Source organism: Onychostoma macrolepis, chromosome 08 (assembly GCF_012432095.1).
Source record: "Onychostoma macrolepis isolate SWU-2019 chromosome 08, ASM1243209v1, whole genome shotgun sequence".
In the NCBI taxonomy this organism is placed as follows: domain Eukaryota; kingdom Metazoa; phylum Chordata; class Actinopteri; order Cypriniformes; family Cyprinidae; genus Onychostoma; species Onychostoma macrolepis.
The window spans coordinates 24,206,712-24,234,392 of record NC_081162.1 but is presented as its reverse complement, the minus strand read 5'-3'; the positions used below and the strand labels follow the sequence as shown (position 1 = coordinate 24,234,392).

At 34.6% G+C, this 27,681-nt stretch overlaps 1 protein-coding gene across 1 annotated transcript in view; it reads left to right on the top strand.

The window, feature by feature from the left end:
• grm6a (glutamate receptor, metabotropic 6a) overlaps window positions 1-26,126 on the top strand; it is a 52,833-nt gene extending 26,707 nt beyond the window's left edge. Inside the window, exons 3-12 of the mRNA XM_058784246.1 lie at window positions 553-769; window positions 1,053-1,188; window positions 4,990-5,144; window positions 5,798-5,938; window positions 6,113-6,313; window positions 8,320-8,459; window positions 9,282-9,905; window positions 13,163-13,474; window positions 16,772-17,017; window positions 24,887-26,126. Coding sequence (XP_058640229.1) covers window positions 553-769; window positions 1,053-1,188; window positions 4,990-5,144; window positions 5,798-5,938; window positions 6,113-6,313; window positions 8,320-8,459; window positions 9,282-9,905; window positions 13,163-13,474; window positions 16,772-17,014 — 2,169 coding nt within the window. The 3' untranslated portion in view covers window positions 17,015-17,017; window positions 24,887-26,126. The remainder of the gene's footprint in view (window positions 1-552; window positions 770-1,052; window positions 1,189-4,989; window positions 5,145-5,797; window positions 5,939-6,112; window positions 6,314-8,319; window positions 8,460-9,281; window positions 9,906-13,162; window positions 13,475-16,771; window positions 17,018-24,886) is intronic.
• The last annotated feature ends 1,555 nt before the right edge of the window (window positions 26,127-27,681 follow it).

Genomic DNA, 27,681 nt, shown 5'->3' with positions numbered 1-27,681 from the left:
AATATATCAGAATTTCCACAAAAATATTAAGCACAACTGTTTTTAATATGGATAGTAACATGGATAGTTTTTTGGAAAAGCAAATCATAGTATTATAATGAATTCCAAAGACTGAAGACTGGAGTAATGATGCTGAAAATTCAGCTTTGCATCACAAGAATAAATTATATTTTAAAATATATTCAAATAGAAAACAGTTATTTTAAATTGCAATGATATTTCACAATATTAAGGTTTTTACTATATATTTTTTATCAAATACATGAAGCCTTAGTGAGCATAAGAGAGTCCTTAAAACATTTTTATTACCCCAAATTTGTTTATTTTTTAAATTTCTAAAATAGAATCTTATCTAAAATCGTATTCTATTTTATTAAAAAATTTCAAAATAGAATTTACTTAAAAATAGAATATACTTCAAGTTTTACAAGATTACAAGATTGATTGATTGATTGGAGTTAAACAGTTTTCCTGGGATGTTAGCAAGATGGTTGCCAAACAGATTAACTGGCTTTAAAAATGCATTTGTATCTCTTCTCCTATTTTTTCCAGATCCCTCAGATCAGCTACGCCTCCACAGCACCAGAGCTGAGCGACCATAACCGCTACGACTTCTTCTCTCGAGTGGTACCTCCAGACTCCTACCAGGCCCAAGCTATGGTGGACATCGTCAAGGCACTGGGCTGGAACTATGTGTCCACATTAGCGTCGGAAGGGAACTATGGTGAAAGCGGAGTAGATGCCTTCATTCAGATCTCTCGAGAGGCAGGTACAGTATCCGTACGGTTATCAGGGTTTGGATTCTGCTCGCTGGTAGTCTATGGATGTAAAACACACTGAAGCATATAGAATGATCCAGATTGGGCTTTCCATTAATATGCTATATTTCAAAAAGTTCCAAAGAGGAGCATGACAGAGACAGCTGCATGCATTTGTACCCATCTGCTGCCAGAAATTCATGGCGGTCATTAATATAAATAGAAAGTGAGTCACATTTTAGGAGAGAAAAATTTCAGCATTGGTGTCCATCTCTCTCTCTCTCTGTGACAAAGGAGGTCTGTGCATCGCTCAGTCCATGAAGATCCCACGAGAGCCCAAACCAGGAGAGTTTGACAAGATCATTAAGAGACTAATGGAGACCCCCAATGCTCGAGGAGTTATCATCTTCGCCCATGAGGACGACATCAAGTAAGTGAAGGATATGCTTAATGTATGTTTGATCAGCAAGGCCTTATAACATTCTGGGTTAAAAACCGCTTTAATTCTATCAGCTGCATCTGCTGCATGCTGTCGATTGACACATATGTGCATTTAAACTCCTTGTGTAAACAAATGGAGGCGTAAATGAGTGTTAAATTTTTTCTTTTAGACCATGAATGCATGTTAAGAAAGTAGTTTTATTTAATTTTTTTTTTTTTATTTAATTTTATTAAGACCATGAAGGAGTGTTAAGTATTTATTTAATTTAATTTAATTTTTTTATATTTTATTTTAGACCATGAATGCACGTTAAGAAATTTGGAGGAAGATGTTGGAGGAAAGGCGTTAACATATGAGAGAAACCAATGATGTCAGCTGAAAAAAGTTGTTTCAGAGGCAGATTTTGATAAAAGATTAAGAAGACAAACATGTTTTTCCCCTGAAATAGCATGCATGATTTGCTTACCCTAAGGAGTGTTTAGGCAGAGAGTGTCAATTTTAATTGTTCACTTATTTTATGTTGTGCTTAACCCAAAATATTCACTTATGAGTGTTTACAAGCAACGTTGCATTTTTATATTTGGAATCTGAAGATTTTGTCTATAACAGATGCATAATGGGAGTGTAACAGTGGCTCTTTTTCATAGTTTTTTTTAATGGTTCTGTCTGGAACAAACTGTTCGTTCCATCTGTCGCGATGCAGCAGACTAATGTTGTCACAGATTTGATAATGGTTGACTGGTAACAAGGGCACATGTGGATTATTTGATATGATTGAACTAACTTTTAGTATTTGTGACATTTAGGGATGATTTGTAAAAACCAAATACTAAATGCAAAGTATGTGCAATTAGAGCAAACGTCCTTTGATGTAGTGATAAGACAATATGGGATACTTCGCTTTTGATATGCAATGCATAACACATGCTCCTGCATGTAAATGGAGTTGGCTCCAGACCAGCAAACCTGAAAAGGGAACAATGGCCGCAGCGTTAGGCCAGAAACATACTCTACGCAATTACATGATCACAGACATGTATGATTAGCAAACACATTGCAAGTGCATGGTCCTGATACACAAAACAAAAACCAATCTCAGTAGGTGGCTATAGAGTGTTCTTCAAATGTGTGTGCCATTCAATCAAGTGATATTTTTCAGGTGAGATTTTCTTCAAACTGTCAGACTGTTATGATAAAAGTTGAATCAAAAGAAAAACCTGACCTTAGAATAAGAAAGTTTATGGTCTTGCCCACTTTACCGCCCCATATGGCAACACTGAGAATACAATCTGTATTTATACTTGTGTTATGAATTGCGTTCAAACATGGTTCCGAATGTAACATGTGAAGTCAAACTTGCATTTCAGAAAAGTTTTCATTTACATTCGAAAATGTTTTGGGTATTAAAAATCAAGGCTGTAGAACTGGATGATGTCATAATAGAACCTTTTTAATTTCCACAAAGAAGGTTTTTTATTCTTTATTTCCATAGAAAATCATCTATTGGTGGTTTAAAGAACCCAACCTCAATACACTTATCTGAAGAACCTATTTTTGAAACATAAAGAACTTTTTTTATTTTTAAAGAACCATATTTTGAAACAAAGGTTCTTCGTTAAATTAAAATTGGCTATAAATGTACAGAATTTGAGAAAGTTTGAGAAATTTCGCATTCAGATTTGGAGAAATTTAGCATTACATCACTTGCTCACCAACGGATTCCCTGCAGTGAATGGGTGCCGTCAGAACGAGAGTCCAAATAACCTCACAATAATCCACAAGCGATCCACACCACTCCAGTCCATCAATAAGCATCTTCGGAAGTGAAATCTGAATGTTTTGAAGAAACAAATCCACCACTGAGGTGTTTGAACTTCAAACCAGTCTATAATCCATTAAGCTTTACACTTCACAAGATTTTAATTGATGGACTGGAGTGGTGTGGATTACTTGTGGATTATTGGGATGTATTTTTCAACTGTTTGGACTCTCATTCTGACGGCACCCATTCACTGCAGAGGATCCATTGGTGAGCAAGTGATTTAATGATACGTTTCTCCAAATCTGGAACAACAATGAAAAAACAAACTCATCTACATCTTGGATGGCCTGAGCGCGAGTAATTTTTCAGCAAATTTTAATTTTTGGGTCAACTATTCCTTTAATTCTCCAGAACATGATTGAAGAACTCATTTTTTTTTGCATTTAACATCTCTAGTTAATGTAATGTTTATGTACAGATGTTCTGTTGTTCCACTGGCTTTTCAATTACCCACCAGTGAAATAACAAGGCAAGACAAAAATGAAGATTTCTTCATTTTAAATGATAATTGTGCATCTGAAGAGTGTGATGTATCACATCTGTGATTTCAACTTTGCCCTTAGGACAACTCAGGAAGTGCTAAAGCTGCCTGCGAAATGTTAACTAAGAAGGTGCTATAGCCTACTGTCAAATCCAAAATATGCTGTCTTTATCAATGTATCTCTTGAGCTTAGATGACCTTTTCATGCATCATAAGAGCAGATACAAATTTCAGGACACTGCATTTCTCATTGCGTAATGTCCTTTTGCTTTTTCCATGTTTGACTTTGCAAATTCAGAAGTACCAAACAAACTCAGACAATACTTTGCTATCGCCGTTGATTCTCACGAGTAACGGTTTGTCACTCTGTGTTTGGGTGTCACTGTCTCTAATCCATATGGCTCATTGCTGATGCTTTTTGACAGGCTTATGTGGTAGAGAATGTCTGTGCAGATGAAGTTTCCCCCTCATTAAAACACTCCTGTGAACACGAGCTGTCGCTCACACTGCGTGAATTGTCAACCACGTCTTCAGTGCTGAAAGCAAATGCATAACTGAATGACTTAATTCATAATAACTTGGTAAAATGCCACTCTAAATAACAATTTGATATTTGAATTTCATGAAGGTACTTTTATTTAGAGACTTTTATACTAATATATGTTATATTAACATTTGTGTATGCAAGCAGTTGTGCTTTGTATAATATAAGGACTTCCACAGCTTGGTTCCTCCCAAAGTTTCTTTTACATTTATGGACAAATTACAATTCTGTGCAAATGTAATAATTTGAGAGTTGGTCATTGACTGATATTAAAGAGGAATGCACTAGCAAAAATATTCAGAATATGGTCATGCTTCAGTGATACAAGTGTCATGTAAAAATGCACAAATAAAAAATCTAAATAAATGGGAAAATATTACAAGTTTATTAAAAGCAATTAATTAAAATAGATTAATTTTGTAATTTATTAATAATTTTATTTAATTAATTATTTGGGGTTTTTATATATTGTGTGGTATGTAAACACGTAATATAGACTTGTTTAAAAAGTCTGTATTGACAAAACCCTATACTGAAACAAATGACTAGGTTCCCACTTTTTACTTATATTTTGTATTTATTTTGTAACAGTATACAAGTGAACTCTTAACATTCTCCATTTGTAACAGTTTGTTAAAGCCAAATATGCCGTTAATCAAATGTCTGAGGTGCTTTTTTAGACACAAAACTAAATTACAGGTGTTGTCAGTGGTTTGTTTGACACCCGTTCTATTGCTTTCTTTCTCTCTTGGTTATAAATTGATCTAAAGTGCTACAGTACGTGATTGTAAAGACATGAATGGCAATTACTGAACGGATCAAATTACTGTTCAAAATACTAAAATGCTCCATAATTGCAAGAGATACAGTGTGTCCCCTGTGATATTATTTAGAATGACTTTGCTTCAGTATAATAGTTTAGTTGTGCTGTTTCTTGTCCAGGCAGGTCCTGGAGGCTGCAAGGAAGTCCAATTTGACCGGTCAATTCAAGTTTGTGGGATCGGACAGCTGGGGTGCCAAGAGCTCTCCGATCCTGGACCAGGAGGAAGTGGCTGAGGGTGCCGTCACCATTCTGCCCAAAAGAGCATCTATTGAAGGTTTGAAATATACATATGCATCCTTTAGGTCGGCATGAAATAAATGCATGTCAGTGATTGTATTGTGATTGATTCATTTGTGCGTTTATTTTTTATAAGAAATTTTTATTAGATTGCACAGATTTTTCTTTATAGTGAAAAAAAAATTCATTGTATTATTAAAATGTTCTTCACACTAAGAAAAAATAAATGTTCTTTTAAGAACTCTTCACTGAAAGGTTCTTTGGGGAACCAAAAATGGTTGAGTGAATCTGCCACCCTCGCTTTTCACAATCCAATCAACAATCGACAAATAAAATGAAGTCCAATCCTACATTTCTTTCATGCTCGATAGCTGTTTTACTCCACTGTAAAAAGTGAAAGTTGACTTAACTTAAAAAAATTGAGGAAACCCGTTATTAAGTTCATAATAATTTTTTTTTTTTAAAAGTTAAGTGAACTTGACAATTCAATTAACTTATTTTTTAAATTATCATTTACTTAAAAATTTTAAGGCAACGGGTTTCCTCAATTTTTTTAAGTTAAGTCAACATCACTTTTTACAGTGCAGAAATGGTAGCAAAGTTGGTTGCAACTTCTATTTCATGCTGTGTTTTTTAAAAATCGATTCCACTATAAGGATAAAATTGGTCATTTTTCTGCTTTTTAATCAGGATTTGACCAGTACTTCACCACTCGATCCCTGGAGAACAACCGCAGGAATATCTGGTTTGCTGAATTCTGGGAGGATGACTTCAGATGCAAACTGACACGTCCAGGTATCAAAATCGACCCAGAAAAGAAGAAATGCACAGGTGAGAGCTCCCGAAAGCCGTTTGCAAGTCAACTGATGTTTGGAGCAATGACAGCTGACCCTAAAAGCTCTTTAATGTCCTCTGTCCTACTTATATTTCTCATTCTCTAACTCTTTTCATTCATCACTTTGCTGTCTCACTTTGTTCATTTTACCCTTTCGCTCTCTCTTCCAGGAGAAGAACGGATCAGTCGTGATTCTCATTATGAGCAAGAGGGCAAGGTTCAGTTTGTAATTGATGCGGTTTACGCTATGGCTCATGCTTTGCACAACATGCACCAGGATTTGTGCCCAGGAGCCACGGGCGTTTGTGATAAGATGGACCCAGTGGAGGGACGTTTGCTGCTTAGCTACATCCACTCCGTCAACTTCAATGGTGAGTCGACATCACGCTAAATCAGAATCCCTGAAGATGAGACCTGACTGGCATCAGTAATGCCATTAGGCTTGATGCCAAATATGTTCAAAGGTCCAAACTAAACCCCATAAAGAGTTTTGCCTTACTGGCTCATTTGGATTGAGCACTAGTGTCGTGCATATTGACATGAGTCTGGCCTTGGATATTTGAATTTTTTAATCAACAAATTAAAATTCTGTTATCATGTACTCATTGCTATGTCGTTCCAAACCCGTATGTCTTTAGTTATTATGGAGAAAGTTAGGATGAAATGCCTTATTGGTAAGTATTTTGGATAAAAGTGTCTGCTAAAAGAATAAATGTTAATGTAAATATGGAAACGATTTAATTCAAGTGTACAGTAGGTTTATGCTGTACAAAAAGTTTTGCTGAAAATCACTGAAAATTTCATTATTATGAAACATAATTACAATAACTGTTTTGTATTTTAATATGAAAATGTAATTTTAAATTAGTGTTACATGATCCTTTTTTATTTATTTTTATTATCAATGTTGAGAACAGTTGAAATGTTTTATATATTTTAATATAAAAATATATTTAAAATGTCATATTCTTACATTTAATTTAAAAGAACAGCATTTATTTGAAATAGAAATCTTTTGTAACATTATAAATGTATTTACTCTCACTTCTAATCAGTTGAATGCATCATTTAATGCTGAATACAAGTACTTTTATTCAAATATTATACATTAAATACTATATATTATAGAAACTCTGTTTATTTAAATAATAAACATTTTGTCTACAATTCACAAGTGCATATTATTCTAAAGAAAAAAAAAATACTTTTTCTAAATTCATTTCTCCACCTCTAAAATTTATTTTCTATTAACCTCTAATATCATAGCTATTTTTCACAGTCCAATCAAATCCTGACTGATAAAATCAAGTCCCACCCTACAATATTATATGCAGACTATTCAATTTAATGTTGAAATGTGTGAAAATAGTGACATTAAATATTTTCATGTGGTGTTTATATATAGTTAGTGCTTCTCAGTACCATTGTGGCCTCGGAGTTCAGTGTGGTTTGATAAAAAAAGAAAGAAAATAAAATGGCAAAGTTCTGGCAAGTAAATCTAACTTTGCACTGGCGTTGTGAAGCTTTCCATGAAGGAATTCCCATTAAATCACTTCCTCAAGAGTGACTGTCATCTTGCAAACATTTGGTGAAAGCTCGCCTGGAGGGAATTGGCTGAACAAGCACTTTGCATTATTGCAAAGAAGAAAATCGCATGGAAAATAAGTCCTTTTTCCACCCCAGAATTTCAAATAAAGCTGTCTTCCTCCTATACAGCAAAGAACAAAACAAGGAGAACACAAATCCTTGTCCATCCAGGGCTAACAGAAGCAGGATTTCAGTGGTTCAATGATGTGCTCTTGCTGTTTGGAGGAAGGTATCTACTGAACTAAATACACATATTCAAAGCACTTTCAATCACAGGCAAACAGCCAAATGTTTGTCTGTAGAGCATAAAGTGTTTCCCATTCAAATCTAATCATGGACAAAAAACAGATATCACTGCCTGTAATGACATGCAGCAGGGTAAAGTATGCATGAATGGAGCATCTATATGACAGATGGCTGTAGAGCGAAGTGAAGATGTTCAGAGTCTCAGTGGAGAAGAAGGAGTGACAGGAAGAGGAGGTGATCAGTGTAGCTGGAACCTGACGTCTCTTTATGATATATCTGGCTGTGATTGCACTCATCTGAAGAGCTGATGTTCTCAGCTATAATTTGCTATCACATCTGTATGTATTTCTTCAAAGACAAGAAATCAGAATGGTTTTGTGGTTTTTGGTAAGTAACTTAGCAGATATAGGCATCTAAAATAAAAACAGGTCAAACAAGTTTTTTTTTTTTTTTTTCAAATTTGTATTGGGAAAATAATGACAATAATGATGTTTCTTGTTGTATGATAGCACTATATGAATCCTGTTTCCTCTGTGATTTATAGGTAGCGCCGGCACTGCTGTTCTGTTTAATGAAAACGGTGATGCTCCTGGACGCTATGACATCTTTCAGTACCAGATGACCAACACCACCAGTCCAGGATACAGAGTCATCGGCCAGTGGACCAATAACCTGCGACTCAACGTAAATTGACTTCAATTGTATTAATTATATTCACATTTGAGGGATCCAATAATATGTACGAGATATATATAAGAGTCTGAAGACTCATAAAAGATACATTTTTTCTCCACTTTTCCAAAGTCAGTAAAGTTTTAACATTTAAAAAAAATATATATATATATATATTATTTAATGTTTTTGTAAAGTTTTATTATATTTCATTATTTTTTTATCAATTATAAAATTTCAGGTTCTGCTCTGTTTCAAGGACACTAAACAAATTAAAGCAATTATAAATAGAGCTATTAATTTGGTTACTTGTCTAAATACACAAAGTTACAAAAGATTTCTATTTCACATAAATGCTGTTTATTTGAATTATCTATTTATCAAGGAATCCTGAAAATTTTTTTATCAGTTTCCAACAGAATATTAAGCAGTACAACTGAATTCAACATTGATAATAATTAGAAATGTTTCTTGAGCAGCAAATCTGCATATTAGAATGATTTCTGAAGGATCATGTCACACTAAAGACTGGAGTAATGATGCTGAAAATTCTGCTTTACCGTCACAGAAATAAATGATATTTTAAAACATATTCAAATAGAAAACAGTTATTTTAAATTGTAATAATATTTCACAATATTACTGTTTTTACTGTATTTATAATCCAATAAATGCAGCCTTGGTGAGCATAAGACACATTACAAAATCTTACAGAGCTCAAACTTTTTGGTGTATTGTATGTTCCTAAACAAGTAAGACCTGTTTGGTTCAACAGGTGACTTTTTTTCTGTTTTCTAGTTTAATTGTTTGTAAATATTCTCTGTATTTCATCAGGTGGAAGAGATGCAGTGGACCGGTGGATCCCGTCAGATTCCGGACTCGGTTTGCAGTTTTCCATGCCGCTCGGGTGAGAGGAAGAAGATGGTGAAGGGTGTCCCGTGCTGCTGGCACTGCGAGCTTTGTGACGGCTATCAGTTCCAAGCTGACGAGTTAAACTGCGAGATGTGCCCTTTCGATATGCGGCCGACCCCCAACCGCACGGCCTGCCGCCCAACTCCCATCATCAAGCTGGAGTGGCATTCACCCTGGGCCATGATCCCTCTGTTCCTGGCCATTCTTGGCATCCTGGCCACCCTGTCCGTCATCATCACCTTCATCCGCTTCAACGACACCCCCATCGTGAGGGCGGCGGGCCGCGAGCTCAGCTACGTGCTCCTGGTGGGAATCTTCCTCATCTACCTCATCACCTTCCTGATGATCGCTGAGCCGGGGACGGTGGTGTGTGCTTTCCGCAGGCTGCTGCTGGGGCTGGGCATGTGCATTACGTACTCTGCCATGCTTACGAAGACCAACCGGATCTACCGCATCTTCGAGCAGGGCAAGAAGTCTGTCACGCCACCAAAATTCATCAGCCCCACATCGCAACTTATGATCACCTTCATACTGATCTCAGTACAGGTGAGCGTGTGAAGTTAAAGCTTGAAGCCAATTGGTGATAATTGCTGTATTGCTTCCTGCAGGGTGCAACCCATATCCTATAAATCCCAAATCTCATGGAATTGGTTACTCTGTTGGGCTGGTTGGAAAACAGAATATATATTTTTAAATTTTAAATTATTCACACTATAGTTCAAAAGTTTGGGGTTGGTACATTTTTTTAATGCATGCTTTTGAAAGAAGTCTCTTATGGAGGCTGCATTTATTTGATCAAAAATACAGTAAAAACTGTAATATTGTGAAATATTCAACATAACTCTTTTCTATTTGAATATATTTTAAAATGTAATTTACTCCTGTGATCAAAGCTGAATTTTCAGCATCATTACTCCAGTCTTCAGTATCACATGATCCTTTAGAAATCATTCTAATATGTTGATTTGCTGTTTGAGAAACATTTATTATTATAATCAGTTGTGCTGATTAATATTTTTGTGGAAACATACATTTTTTCAAAATTCTTTAGTAGTGAATAAAAAGTTCAAAAGAACAGCATTTATTTAAAATGGGAATGTTTTGCAACTTTATAAATGACTTTATTGTCACTTTTGATTAATTTAATGCATTCTTGCTGAATTAAAGTATTATTTTCCTTAAAAAAAACAACAACAACCTCTAACTAGGTTGACCAAGATGACCATCTTATTAATGAAAATTTCATTAGTGACCTTGAACTGTAGAACCTATTTCTTAATTGTATGTCACAACTATTAAAAAGAATGCATTAAAAATATTACAGATGAATTGGAAAACAATATGACGAGTATTTATCTTACTGCCCCCAGTCATTTGAACATTAGAGTACATATTTATTTTTCTAGAAATTGACTAATTAATGAGTTATCTCTGCATATCAAGTTTGCATAGCAAAAGTATTCAATATAAAAAATGACTCTTAATGTTAAGCTTCAAACATCTATTAAAAACTGCCGTGGCAGCCTTGATGAGGAATGCAAGGCCAAACGATTGAACTATTGAATAAAACATTAATTAACTGAATTAATAAAGAAAACTCAGCTGCACATCGCACAGACTTCACAGGCACCTTAGCAAGTCCCGATCTTCAATGAAACGCACATGTTTGTCTCCCTCCAGCCAAACACAGGTTCATGAGCGCCACAGAGCCACTGGTTATGGAAACTAAAGCCCCTGTGCTGTTGTTACATTCTCAACATGCCCCCATGGATGAATTTTGAGGTTTTGTCAATAGCTGTTTCCCAGTCAAGCAGATTCTCCTGTGTTTGTACACTCTGCCGAAGCTGATAAGCTGCCTGCAGACCTCATCATGTTGAGTGCCTGGGCTTCATTCTGCTTGTGCCAGCAAACGTGCCAAACACGCTAATGTGCAAAAGCAACAGATTCAACATCAATAAAGGCGAAAAAATGATTTACAGGTGACAAGAAAGCCCCACTGCTGTCGATACACATCGTGTCTGCTGATAAACACCTCTCCGGCGATTAAAAACTGCTGATTTGAACTTTTACAAAAGAATATTTTAGAGGCTTTTGTAGTTGGAGCTTAGCCCCAGAATTATGCGCATGACTCACCGGCAGAGGCGCGGGGGAGACGAGATTAACAGGACGTTTGCGGGAGAATGATTGACAGCAGGACATTTCTCGGCACCTCCTCCAGCGCATGTTGGCAGATGTGTCACCGATGCTGAGTGGAGAACGGAACTCCGCCGAGCGACTCTGACAGCAACATCTGTCTCCCCGGCAACACGCCGGCCACCCGGCTGCTGTTCTCTTCTCCTCCCAGCCGTAGAAGTTTCTCGGAAAGTTTTGCGCGTTACCCGATGAGCACCTTCAATCGGGATGAGTCACTTCGGAATGTTCCCATTGAGAACAGGTGCAAAGGACGCTCTCTAAATCACGCCTCTGAACAGCTGCTCTCATCCGGTGATCCTGCGCACTTATATTAAGATTTACTGTGAGCAGACGTCCCATTTGAAATGTCCTTGATTTATTTGGTGTTTAAAATGTAGAATAGTAACTAGATTTTGGACATTGTAGTTTTAGAAACGTTATTTCTTCACATAGAATTTGTCATTTCAATTTCATCTTTTTTCAGTTTTAGATAAATGAGTAAATAACTCACTAGACAGAAGTCAATTCAGAAAATGAAGACTGTACTTTCATGTCTGAATTAGATGGGAAATGTATGAGTTCATAATAAGATTTGATTACAGACTTCTGAACTCTAAGACACATGATAGTCTTTTAATAAATAACACATATGTTGTTGACCTAAGAACATGTTTACTAAATGAAAATACACACTCTAAGATTTTTTTTTTTTAAAGTAGTACGGTGCAATATCCAGCATAAAACTTACAATTTTACATTTTGAACACCTAATAAAAAATGAGGACCTACAGTTACACTAAAAATTTGAGGAAATAAAGTTAATTTTTTCTTTAATCCTGCCCAAGGCTATATTTATTTGATCAAAAATACAGTAAAATCTGTAATATTGTGAAATATTATTACAATTTGAAATAACTGTTTTCTGTTTGAATATATTTTCAAATGTAATATATTCCTGTGATGCAAAGCTGAATTTTCAGCATCATTACTTCAGTATAACTGTTGTGCTGCGTCATATTTTTGTGAAAGCCATGACACATTTTTTTTTTGATGAATAGAAAGCATTCATTTGAAATCGAAATCTTTTGTAAGATTATAAATGTATTACTTTAATGCATCCTTGCTGAATTAAAGTATTTCTTTCTTTCAAAAAAGATTGACCCCAAACCTCTGAAAAGTAATGTAACGGCATATTATAAAGGGTACATTGTATTTTGTTTCTGGCAATCTACATTTATCATGGTCAAAATACACAAAACGTCTTAATTCAGAATGAAAATCTTTGGAAATTTAAGTGCTACATTTCAGCTGAACTAGACATATCCCCTTTTTTCGTTTCAGAAATCTGGTCACGTTATTACAAAGCGAGGAAAGGATCTTATAGTTTCTTTTGTGTCTTTAAAAAAGCACTTTAAAACCCATCATTAAGAGCAATCAGGCTGATAGCAGGCCTATTTTAACCAGTAATCTTGTGCAAAGTCTTGTCTGCTGTAGACTGGCTAAAACACAGCTTCTTTTACACTTTATTCTACATCAATCAAACAGCAGCTCTTGACAAATGAGTCTGCCCTTCTGACTGACTCAGTCTCGCCGTTAATGATCAGCTTTTTCTTCCTCCCGTCTCTCTGCAGGTTGTGGGTGTTTTCATCTGGTTTGGTGTGATGCCACCACACACCATTGTGGACTATGAGGAGCAGCGGCCGCCCAATCCAGAGTTGGCGCGTGGCGTCCTGAAGTGTGACATGTCTGATTTGTCGCTCATCTGTTGCCTGAGCTACAGTATCGTGCTGATGGTCACATGCACTGTGTATGCGGTCAAGAGCCGAGGTGTTCCTGAGACCTTCAACGAAGCTAAACCCATTGGCTTCACCATGTACACCACCTGCATCGTCTGGCTGGCATTCGTGCCTATTTTCTTTGGCACAGCACAGTCCACTGAGAAGGTGAGAAGTGTGTTATGATGGGATTCATTGCTAATGTTGATAAACAAGTAGTTCACCCAAAAATGCAAAGCATTAACTTGCATCACGTCGTTCCAATCCTGAATGATTTTCTATTTTGCTTGTAACATAAAATGAGATGTTTGGAGGACTGTCTCTTTTTTTATATACTGTACATAAAATGCGCAAAAGTACGATTTTTGTTTGAAAGAAATTATTAATTTTATTTAGCAAGGATGCATTCACTTGAAAAGTGACAGTAAATATTTATTTATTTTTTTTACAAAAGATTTCTATTTCAAATAAATGCTGTTCTTTTGAACTTTCTATTCATTAAAGAATCCTGAAAAAAACAGGGTCTCACAGTTTGCACATTATTATTGCAACACTGATAATAATAAGAAATGTTGTTGAAAATTACATTTTAAAATATATTTTATATATATATATAATTTTTATTTTTATATATTGTTTTTTAATTGCAATGCCATTTTATAATATTATGTTTTTTTTTCATATTTTTAATCAGATAAATGCAGCCTTGGAGAGCATATGAGACTTCCTTTTACATTTTAATAACATTTCACAATATTTCTGTTTTTACTGTATTTTTGCATAGACACTTCTTAAAAAAACATTAAAAAATCTCAACCCCAAGCTTTTGAATGTTAGTGTATAAAGTGACAAAAATGCACTATAAAAGTGGTCCAAAAGACTATATTCCACATATTCTGAAATCATAAAAATAGCTTTAATAATAATAGCATAATAGCTTTTTGTGATAAACAAATTGAAATTTAAGTTCTAAATGTTCTTCCTCATCACAGTGCTCAAATCTCATTTGCACATGCACATATTCAAACTTTGCATACTAACGCATCTTGCCAGGTTTGACGTGTGACCGAACATGATACGCCAAGTTTGAACATGCAGAGGTGCAAAGAGATCTTTGGGATGGTCTTGAGGTTGAACTTCACCACATGCTAGCAAAAAAAGCCTCCTCAGAAATGATTTCGATGGTGTTTAGAAGAGGAGCACACTATCAAAATAAAGATTCTTTATTTCCATTGATGGTTCCATAAAGAACCTTTAATGTTTCATTCCACAAAGATTCTTTATAGTGGGAAAAGATTCTTTAGTTTTTAATGTAATGTTCTTCACACTAAGAAAAAAAGGTTCTTTGGGGAACCTCAAATTATTCTTCTATGGCATCACAGCAAAAATAGCCTTTTTAATGCTTTATTTTTACTCTTTTTTTCCTCATTTAACATCCTGTTTTACACAAAAATATCACTTCATGGAAGCAAAATCTGTTGCAAATTCTGTTTTTATGGAAGTGTTCTCATCATTACTTGCAAGTGTTGCTAGCCGTTTCTATGTTACTGTTCTTGTATAAAAACTGTAATGAAAGCCGTATTCTCTGACTGACAAAATTTAGGCTATTAATGCTTTTCTCATACATTCACAATGGGACAGAGAGCAATACTACACATTAACGTTTCAGATGTCGCCGTCTCCATCTTCAAAACACAATATATAGCAATGCAACACCATCTTTCTGTGAAACAACTTCCCGTATTTCCACCACAATGTGTTCTCACAGTTCTGCTCCAATCCATCAACAAAAGAGCGGAGCTTAGTCGCCGTTTAAGTCCTTAAGTAGAAAATTATGTGAAATGAAGTCATTTCAATATGAAGGCATTGAAGTAAGCAACAACCTGCCAGGCTCACGATAACAAGTCCAAGTTGTATTGCTCACAGTTTCTTTTTTGAAGAGGCCTTTGATATGGCAGACATGGAAAGGGATGAGATGAGAAAAAAAACAACATTTCATTTCGCCCCTTTATCTCCCAAAGACACACCATGACACAGAGACAAAGGCTCTTCCGCCCACCAATGAGGTTCCGGGGGTTTGACTGTGGGTGGAGGTTGATAACGGGAGTGTTTTGGAGCCTGAAAGACAATGTCTACCCATCTTAATAAAGCCAGAAGCCTCGTCAGCGGGAATTAGGAATTAGAGCATTAGTTATTGCTGCATAGATTAAACGAGCCAGGTAGCTTCCCACTGACGTGCCGCGTTTAATGTGCCGCGCTAATACTGTATGTGCTGTTTCCTGGTGAGCGCTCTTGGGTGGGCAGGTGCTCTTTTATTTGTCTTGGCAGCCACATATGATGAACATTGTGAATGTTTATTCTGATGCACAGCCACAGTCTGTCCAAAGGAGGATTTTACTGCTAAAAGGTTGCTCAGGAGGCTTTAGGAGGTGTTTTATTTAAGCGCCACGTTTGATGTTTCTTCTGTTCGTTTTAGGAAAACAAAATGATTGTTGACACAAAGTAAGAGCTATGAAATTAATGTGGATGCCATTAATGCGCTACCTTTCAAAAGTTTGGGGTCAGTAAGATTTTTTTCTGATTGAAATAAATACTTTTTTTTCAGCAAGGAGGCAATAAATGACAGTAAAGTCATCTGTAATGTTATGAAAGATTTCTATTTCAAATAAATGTAAACGGTCTATTCACCAAAAAATCTTGAAAAAAAATGTATCATGGTTTCCACAAAAATATTAAGCAGCTCAACTGTTTTCAACATTGATAATAAGAAATAAGAAAAATGAATTCTGAAGGATCATGTGACACTGAAGACTGGAGTAATGATGCTGAAAATTCAGCTTTGCATCACAGGAATAAATTAGATTTTAAAATCTATCCAAATAGAACACAGTTATTGTAAAATGTAATAATATTTCACAATATTACAGTTTTTTTCTGTATTTGTGATCAAATAAATGCAGCTTTGTTGAGCATAAGAGACCAAAGACACCAAACTTTTGAACAGTAATATATAATAATTATATGATTAATGATTATAAAAAAATAATTAAAAAAATACTTAACATTATTTAATGCATTAACTAAAAATTTGTAATGGTATTTATACTTTTTTAAAGTACAATTGTTCATTGTTAGTTCATGTTAGCTCAGGTCCATTCAATAATATTTATCATATTTATTATTTATAATTTTTAATATTAATAAAAATTTAATTTTCCATTTATTATATTAAGAGATTAAATTTTGGATTTGAATAATGTATAGTCAATGGTGAAATTAATATGAACTAAGATGAATAAATACTTTACAAGTATTTTTCATTGTTAGTTCATGTTAACTGAAGTAGTTAATTGATGTTAACAAATGAAAACTTTGTAATTATCGATTATATATAACGTATCCTGTGTTGATCTGAACTGATTCTGATGGTCCTTTGACCTGTTTCATTTCCCATGTTTGATGTAGATGTTCATCCAGACGACGACGCTGACCGTGTCCATGAGTCTGAGTGCCTCCGTGTCTCTGGGGATGCTCTACATACCGAAAGTGTACGTCATCATCTTCCACCCGGAGCAGAACGTGCAGAAGCGCAAGCGCAGCTTCAAGGCTGTGGTTCAAGCCGCCACCATGTCCTCACGCCTCTCGCAGAAATCCATCAATGACAAGCAGAACGGAGAGACCAAGATCGAGCCAGACAGGACGCAGTAGCAGGTAACAGCCACTCTCAGACCCCTGGAAAAGTGCAAGGAGTCTGTTCTGAATCTCCTGAGACACCATTAAAGTCTGGAAGAATGCTACAAATAAATCAACCCGTCAAAATCACACTTTTAAAAATAAAGCCTCCAATCAGAGCCAAAAAGGTTATACGACTGACGCTATAAGAACACTGTTATTTTGAGTTAATAGTTTGAAGTTAATTTATTTCATTTTTAGCTATTTTTTTTATGTCATTTTTAATCCATTTTTTAAATATTAAAATTTAGGTTGAATTCAATTTTCAGTTTCAATTTAGTTTTAATTAATTCCAGTTAGTTATTTTAGTGCTTCAACTTAAACTAAACAAAAATGAGAAAAGTTGCCTAGAAAAAGCTATTTTTAATATTTTATTTTATTTCAGATTTATTTAATTAACAATAATGTTTTAATAATATTAAAACATTTTGTTAATGATAATAACCCTGAATGGGACAACCTTTTTGGATTTTATTACTACAAGTTTATAAGTAAGATTTTAATTAATTTATTTTTATTTCACTTTTAGTTTTTAGCTTTTATTTAATTTATATCTATTTAGTAATTTTAGCACTTTTGTTGAATTAAACTAAACAAAAATTAGAAATGTGGCAACTAACTGAAATAAATTGAAGTTTTTTTGTTTTTTTTCAGTTGTCAGATCAGATTCAGATTATTTTATCAGATGACAAATTACCTAAAAAAGTTTAGTTTTAGTTGACCATATTGAATGTTGACAGAAATGAAAACGAGGGTGTGGGGGCTAGAAGTACAGTGTGTTCAATGGTGCGTACTGTTGTTTAACAACATACTGATTGTTCAGCTGTCGAAACAACTTTCCGAACTTGACTTTTGAGTGGACAAACACTCCATAAAACAGTTTTGAAAGTTGTAAGCTGTGAAAATGATGCAATATAGGACCTTTATACAGTGTTTACCATTGTTAAGGCCTTCCTTCAGAGCCTCGTTTTCATCACTATGGTGTCTCACCTCACTAAAGTCTATTGAAAGAGAGATCGAAGCCATTTCCAGAGAGTACAATAGTAGCAACTTGCCTGATCACACTAGCAGCCATCTAGCGACCCTAACAACCAATAAACTGCATAACAATGCACTAAAACATTCAGAACACTTTAGTAATAGCAAAGCCCTGGCAACTACCCACAATACCCTAGCATTGTGTTTTATGCTGTGTTTAGTTTCTGCTGTGAAGTCATATTTGCTGAAAAGAGAAAATGTCTTGCAGTATCTTGCTCTTGTGAACTTTTATGCCCTCGAATGACTTATAACATGGGATCTGCTGAGAAATACTGCTCCGTAATATATTTCATTGCATTAAACTGTCCTCAAAGCTTCCAAGATGGGATTGTTAGGGAACTCGATGCTTTAAATTCAATATTTAAGGTGCCCTGAATCCTTTTACGTGAGTTGTATTGAGTCCCCCCTCACAATTTGATATCCATAACATCTCCCTCTCTCTCTTCCTCTTTTAAATTGCAGTGAAATGCTTTTGGGTTTATTTTCCACTTGTTCTCTATCTCTGCAGCACACATTTGCTTCCTCAACACATGCAGTTTGAAGCAGCACATCTCATTACTTCCATATTACTGAGCTTTTGGAAGCAAAAAATCACTAAGCCTGCACAAAATTCTTGAAATGATGCTTGTTGATATGGATATTTCTCTGCGCTGCAACAATGTTTGGGTGCGCAAACGAAGAAACTGGAAGCAGAAAATGAATTATGAAAAGCATGTGGATAGAAGTGCATTGAATATTATTATATTCTTTATAAATGTAGTTATTAATAAAACAAATGCTAAATGATTATGTTATATATTTATAGTGCAGTTATCCTATTCTCTCCCCTTGTAGGTACTGAGATATAGAGCTAATATACTGTAATTTTGCCTTGTGACAACTAGCCCCGGTGACCTTTCTTTGTTTCTTTTACATATATGCTTTTTTGTCGTTGTTGTTTTATGTGCTCACCAAGGCTGCATTTATTTGATCAAAAATACAGTAAAAAAATAGTAATATTGTGAAATATTATTACAATTTAGAATAACTGTTTTCTGTTGTAATCCATTATTTGTGGAATTTTTTTTTTTTTTTAGCAATATCAGATGAATAGAAAGTTCAAAATAACAGCATTTATTTGAAATAGAAATCTTTTCTAATATTATAAATGTCTTTATGATCACATTTGATTAATTGAATGTGTCCTTGCTGAATAAAAATATTAATTTCCTTAAAAACCAATAATAATAATTGTACTGACTCCAAATCTTTAAACTGTAGGGTATCTATTGTAATCATATTAGATTATATACATGCAGCTTCACAGAGTGCTAATATTAGATACCATTTGCATTTTTAAAGCTGCTTAGATATAATGCTATTTCTTTTGCAGTACAAGAGCAGATTTGTAACTTCGCTGACCGCAAAGCACCATATAGTGCTTTCCAGAAACAAACGCTAGCACAAATCATCATCTTGACAGTTGATTGACAGTCATAAGCAGTGATCTGTTAGCTGTGCTGTTAGCTGCATTCATCCCTGAAGAGGAGAGTTAGCATGCTCTCACACTTGCCCTTAAACAAGGGATTTTACCCCTGGCTACTGCAGACAGACAGTTTCTCATGTCAGTACAGGGTAAATCACTCCGGACAAAAAGGCATCTGCCCTCATTGTATCGACATGTGCAGTCTCTTGTCTTCTGTTGTTTTTGTGATTAAGTTAAAGTAAAGTAAAGTTTGCATAAACTGTTACCAGTTTTTATACTGAACAAGTCACAAAAAAAGCTGTTTTTTTTTCATGCACTGGTCAGTTTTGAGATTTGGGCTATTTGGCATTTCATAAGGTGTTATTTAGACTAGTGGAAAGAAAACATACAAAATACACTTTTAAGTGTTTATTTTATTGCACTTTATCAATTTGTCTGTAAATTGCAATCAGAATACATATCTTTAAAGCTGTTTTCTCAAAATGAAATTTTCTCCACTTCAGCATAGCACTGAAGGTTTTTACAAAGGGGTTCCATGTTCATTATCATTTTTCCTGATATTTCTACAACATTTTCTCCCTAAAAACATGGTAAAAATTTATTTTTTTCTGGTTCTTGACAGCGTTTTCTGATTTATCAAGTGATAAAAAATAATAATATCCAAAATACCTTCTGTGAAAGCCTCTAACTCTAATTTGAAACAATTTAGCTAATCTAATTTATCCATTGTTCAGATTTCTGTTTTAGAAAGGTATGCAAATTTGTGCATATTTAAATAGATAATGCTTAATTTGCATATGTAAACAACATTTCAGAACACATGTAACTTGCAATTTTTAATGTAATCAATCAACTGGGAAAGTATGATGATATCTATTATATATATTTACCCGAAGTTTTGAACAAACCTCTAGCCTTAAGCATTAAACTTTTGCATGTTGTCCCACACCAAGTTATGAGCATAAAGGATGCTTAATGAATGATAAAATGGACAAATAAATCCCATGGTCTTCCATTTAAGAAGAGATGTGAACCATATTTAGAGGCTATAATATCATAGGCACTTGATTGTGGGCTTGGGGGCTTGTGACTTGCATGGCCAGTAAGGAACAGCAATCAACCAGAAAGCCCTATAAAAAACACCCAGAACATTTTAGCAAACATATAGCAACACAGTGACAACCACCAACAACACTCCAGCACTGTGATAGTGAGTTTTGCATTGGCAAAATGTAAAAATATAGCTTATCCTTGCCATTGTTATCATTGCAAAGAATGGTATAATAGTGAATCACTTACACGTTGTACGTACGTCATCTGCCTGAAGCACAATTTTGATAGTATTCCCATACTGCTATCAAAAATGCCTATTATAACTTCCATCTATTGATGCAACCGTGAGAAGACTGTATTTGCCTTCACTAGAAAATACTGCATTCATGGGAAGTGTGGCCGAAACCCTTCAGGACTTGAGTAATAAAGGAAAAACACCCACATCCACCACAAGAAGCATTCAAGTGTGTGTTTTTGTCAAAGGAGCATTCAGCAGCGTGATATAAAAACAGCACGGATCTATTCAGAGGAGACACACTAGATCTGATGGCACATCTTGCTTTCTCTCCCGATCTGTCATTCGTGGGTGTTGCTTACAAGAGGAAGTTGTTAAGAGAGATAAACAACATGTCAGCAAGTCACACTTTTCATGTCCAGAAGCCATTTCGCTTTCACTTTGTCATACATTTTAATTGTTGCTTGACCTTTTGTGCTCATATCTATCTATCTATCTATCTATCTATCTATCTATCTATCTATCTATCTATCTATCTATCTATCTATCTATCTATCTATCTATCTATCTATCTATCTATCTATCTATCTATCTATCTATCTATCGCTCGCTCGCTCGCTCGCTCGCTCGCTCGCTTGTTCTTCCATCCGTTTGTTCATCAGTTTGTTTGTTCATTCATTTGATCTATTGTTGTTCGTACATTTTATCTATCTATCTATCTATCTATCTATCTATCTATCTATCTATCTATCTATCTATCTATCTATCTATCTATCTATCTAGTGTCTATCTATCTATCTATCTATCTATCTATCTATCTTCATCTATCTATCTATCTATCTATCTATCTATCTATCTGTCGCTCGCTCGCTCAGTCCATTTGTTCGCTCATTTGATCTATTTGTTGTTCATTCATTTTATCTATCTATCTATCTATCTATCTATCTATCTATCTATCTATCTATCTATCTATCTATCTATCTATCTATCTATCTATCTATCTATCTATCTATCTATCTATCTATTCTATCTATCTATCTATCTATCTATCTATCTATCTATCTATCTATCGCTCGCTCGCTCGCTCGCTCGCTCTTCCATCCGCTTGTTCGTCAGTTTGTTTGTTCATTCATTTTATCTATCTATCTATCATCTATCTATCTATCTATCTATCTATCTATCTATCTATCTATCTATCTATCTATCTATCTATCGTTCGTTCGTTCGTTCGTTCGTTCGCTCGCTCGCTCGTTCGTTCGTTCGCTCGCTCGCTCGCTTGTTCTTCCATCCGCTTGTTCATCAGTTTGTTTGTTCATTCATTTTATCTATTGTTGTTCGTTCATTTTATCTATCTATCTATCTATCTATCTATCTATCTATCTATCTATCTATCTATCTATCTATCTATCTATCTATCTATCTATCTATCTATCTATCTATCGCTCACTCGTTCTTCCATCTATTCATTCGCTTTGTTCATCAGTTTGTTCATTCATTCATTTTATCTATTGTTGTTCGTTCATTTTATCTATCTATCTATCTATCTATCTATCTATCTATCTATCTATCTATCTATCTATCTATCTATCTATCTATCATTCGCTCGCTCGTTCGCTCGCTCGCTCTTCCATCCGCTTGTTCATCAGTTTGTTTGTTCATTCATTTTATCTATTGTTGTTCGTTCATTTTATCTATCTATCTATCTATCTATCTATCTATCTATCTATCTATCTATCTATCTATCTATCTATCTATCTATCTATCTATCTATCTATCTATCTATCTATCTATCTATCTATCTATCTATCTATCGCTCGCTCGCTCGTCGCTCGCTCGCTCGCTCTTCCATCCGCTTGTTCATCAGTTTGTTTGTTCATTCATTTTATCTATTGTTGTTCGTTCATTTTATCTATCTATCTATCTATCTATCTATCTATCTATCTATCTATCTATCTATCTATCTATCTATCTATCTATCTATCTATCTATCTATCTATCTATCTATCGCTCATCTGCTCTTCCATCTATTCATTCGTTTGTTCATCAGTTTGTTCATTCATTCATTTTATCTATTGTTGTTCGCTTATTTTATCTATCTATCTATCTATCTATCTATCTATCTATCTATCTATCTATCTATCTATCTATCTATCTATCTATCTATCTATCTATCTATCTATCTATCTATCTATCTATCTATATCTATCTATCTATTCATTCGCTTGTTCATCAGTTTGTTTGTTCATTCATTTGATCTATTTGTTGTTCGTTCATTTAATCTATCTATCTATCTATCTATCTATCTATCTATCTATCTATCTATCTATCTATCTATCTATCTATCTATCTATCTATCTATCTATCTGTCGCTCGCTCGTTCAGTCCATTTGTTCGTTCATTTGATCTATTTGTTGTTCATTCATTTTATCTATCTATCTATCTATCTATCTATCTATCTATCTATCTATCTATCTATCTATCTATCTATCTATCTATCTATCTATCTATCTATCTATCTATCTATCTATCTATCTATTCATCTATCTATCTATCTATCTATCTATCTATCTATCTATCTATCGCTCGCTCGCTCGCTCGCTCGCTCGCTCTTCCATCCGCTTGTTCATCAGTTTGTTTGTTCATTCATTTTATCTATTGTTGTTCGTTCATTTTATCTATCTATCTATCTATCTATCTATCTATCTATCTATCTATCTATCTATCTATCTATCTATCTATCTATCTATCTATCTATCTATCTATCTATCTATCTATCTATCTATCTATCTATCTATCTATCGCTCATTCGTTCTTCCATCTATTCATTCGTTTGTTCATCAGTTTGTTCATTCATTCATTTTATCTATTGTTGTTCGCTTATTTTATCTATCTATCTATCTATCTATCTATCTATCTATCTATCTATCTATCTATCTATCTATCTATCTATCTATCTATCTATCTATCTATCTATCTATCTATCATCTATCTATCTATCTATCTATCTATCATTTGTTCGTTCGTTCATTTGATCTATTTGTTGTTCGTTCATTTAATCTATCTATCTATCTATCTATCTATCTATCTATCTATCTATCTATCTATCTATCTATCTATCTATCTATCTATCTATCTATCTGTCTGTCGCTCGCTCGCTCAGTCCATTTGTTTGTTCATTTGATCTATTTGTTGTTCATTCATTTTATCTATCTATCTATCTATCTATCTATCTATCTATCTATCTATCTATCTATCTATCTATCTATCTATCTATCTATCTATCGCTCGCTCGCTCGCTCGCTCGCTCGCTCGTTCAGTCCATTTGTTCGTTAATTTTATCTATTTGTTGTTCATTCATTTTATCTATCTCTCTATCTCTATCTATCTATCTATCTATCTATCTATCTATCTATCTATCTATCTATCTATCTATCTATCTATCTATCTATCTATCTATCTATCTATCTATCTATCGCTCATTCATTCGCTCATTCATTCGTTCTTCCATCCTTTCGCTTTGTTAATTCGTCATTTTATCTATTGTTGTTCGCTCATTTTATCTATCTATCTATCTATCTATCTATCTATCTATCTATCTATCTATCTATCTATCTATCTATCTATCTATCTGTTCCTTTGTTCATTCTGTTTATCTAGATCATGTGACACTGAAGACTGGAGTTATAGTTGCTGAAAATTCATGCATCACTGGAATAAATTACATTTTAAAATATATTCAAACAACGTAATATTAATGCAGCCTTGATGAGCAGAAGAGTAATCCATTACTGTAAATAGATGGCCACAAATAGTGAAAGATATTTTTTTGCTGGTGTAGTTACAGTGTCTTCCAGCAGAGGTTAACAGAATCATGCTAACCAGGCAAACCTTGCTGGTTGGTTTGGGGCTATTTTATGATTTCTTGCAGACAGTTTGTCTCTACTTTGATGTACACTCTTTGTAGCACCCCTTTAAAATGGACAGGAAGTACCAACCTACTTTTTTGCTGAGTGTTGCTGAGTTTCTCATATTCACAGATCTGTCTTTGTACTTACAGGTGACCCTTGGAACAGCTGTGTGGATCTCAAATCACTGAGGAACAGAGTCAAAGGGGGAGTTTTGCTGTGTTGTATTTTGTGATGCCAGGTGAGGACGTTAATAAAGCCGATGTTACTGACTGTGAAGCACAAACTGCTAACACTGCGAACAGAAAATACTTTATTGAGCATCTTTGTCGAACACTTGAAATGCTTCATAGATAGAATGTGCCCAAAAGCCTTTCTCATCCAGAGGATTTTTGCTGATCGCACAATGCAATTTGGAAAAATCTCTTTTTGTCCCATTTTTACCTCAGAAAAAGTAATGTGTGGTTGTTGTATTGAAGTTTTAGCATGAGACATTTTCAACAGTGCAACTTTGGACATGCACGCACTAACCAAGTAAAAACGTAATGAAAGACCACCAGATTTGATAAAAATGCAGATCCTGCCTGACGCTGAAGAAAAGCTCTCCTCACCTTTGACCGTCCAGCAAAGTCACTGCTATGTCAGCTCATAATGCACAATTTTATTTTAGATTGTAAGCTCAAATAATGAAGTAGACACTATTTTGAGCCAGTTGTGTATTTGATAGCTTTGTGCATCTTATATATCTATTTATTTAAATGATTCTAACTAGGTGTTATTAAATTAACTTTTATTTATTTGTTTATTTTTATTTTTTGAAATAATGTATTTATTTATTTAATGTTGATGATTGATCTCCTTGGCCAAAGACATGTTGGTGCTTTTATAAAGAAACCTGTAGGAAAGGACAGAATTAAATATCAATACAGCATCCAGAGTGCACCATGTTAAAGAATAGTGTACAGTTTAACTTGTTGAATATTGTAAATAGAGGAATCTGCAGAAGGTTTTATGGATGTATTATTTTGTGTTTTGAGGCGGTTATTTTGTGTTTGATTGACAATGTGCATGGGAAACTCTATCTGAAAAGTCTTACTATGTTACATGAGTAACATGACTGCCGTGTTTTGCTCACATCACATTAAAGAAATGTAGTTTATGTCTTTCTATTTGCTATTTTTACATCAGTGTTTTAGGATGTCCATATATTCTGCTGAGTTCATAATGCTTAAGTAAATGCAACACTACAACACTAGCTGTGTCTATGAAGATGTAATATTTGAAGCAGTATTGATGTTGAATGGTACAATCGATAATAGAAAGAGCAAAGCAATCAGTTGTAATTAAACAGACTGCTGATGGTCAGAATGCTTTGCCACAATAATTCCTACATGAAACAACAACAGTGGGATGCTGTGCTACGAATAAAACTGGTTGTTTTCTGAATCTTTCTTAGTTCAGTGTTTCTGTTCTCAAAAATCATTCATTAAAGCCCTACAGCAAGACGTCTGATACCGAGAAAATAGATATATCAAATATATATGGTCGTGTGTGCTTTCTACGCATGCCTGAGAACAAAATAAATGTTTTAATAACATCAAGGCCTGATGTTTTATTTGCTCATATCATTGTTTTAAGCATTCATAATGTGTTTTTTATATGCTAAGTCACAGGCTCTTTGATTTAAGCATAGTTTACCCAAAATGAACATTGTATTATTATTTACATACAGTCATTTTATTTTAAACCCATATTCTGCTATTTTTTTTTCAAAATGGAAAATACAAGGAGAATCCATATGCAAATGATCCATTTCACGAAATCTTAATGATTCATTCAGGAATCAGACTTATACAGTTCTCTCAAGTTCTTTTTAGTAACAGCTCATAATGATGCACAAAATCAGAAGATTTAATGCACAAATCATATGCACTACTTTTATGTTTCTTAATACCTTTGTGTTGCTTTTGAATCCTTTTTGCAGCTTGAAAGCTTCCCATTCGTTGTAATTGCATGGAAAAGAGTGACTTTTGATTATTTGGGTGAACTTCTTTTGAAAGCATATCAAGTCAGATCTCAATGTAGTTTTTTTCTCATAACACTAGAGAAAGATTCACTTATTATAATGCATGCTAACACAATAATGGTCCAAGTTCTCGTATTTTGCAAGCATTACTATTGCGTTGTCACATGCAATGCACAAACCACTTTACTTGGGTATAAATATTAATGTGCATTAAAGAGAATCATTCTGTCCCTATTTACATAAGTGCTCAAATCATGTGTGACAGTATGTAGGTGAAAAACACATAATGGGCCGGTAAAGATGGTGGAGCTTTTTCTTTTTTTTACAACATATGATATGTTGACACCAGAAGAACCATTAGGCCATTGCCAGCACAGTTTACTCACAGTCTGAATGCCTTAACACTAAACCTAGATGACAGACGTGTGTGCTGGAGGTGAAGAAATGATGACATCTGATGATAGGGCAATAGGAGTCTAAACACAGGGTTGCAACAGAGAGACTGAAAGGCTCGACAGAGTGAACATTCACCACCAAATTATCAGCTGCTCACACATCAGTCATCAGCCGTCAGTCAGAAATATGGAATTATGACAATGACACATTTGCCAGCCTAAAGATTCAGGGGCCACGAGAAGTTCTTGTGAAATTTTTGTGCCAGGGAATAGAATAAAATAATTGAAATTACATGTTTTCAATGTATTAAAAAAAGAGACTCCGGGAAAGTGTGTTCTCAAAGCCATAAAAGTACCTGTCTAGTCATCCATTTTTGCCTATCACTTTAGAATCATCACCTTCTTCAGGAAGAAAAGAACCAAATTCCAAGCACTGTGGCCTCTAGAACAGGAGCTTTGTCAGCTTATTTTTTAATTTGCATTGTTTTTAAGAAAGAACATTAAAAAATCTTGTTGGTCCCAAGGC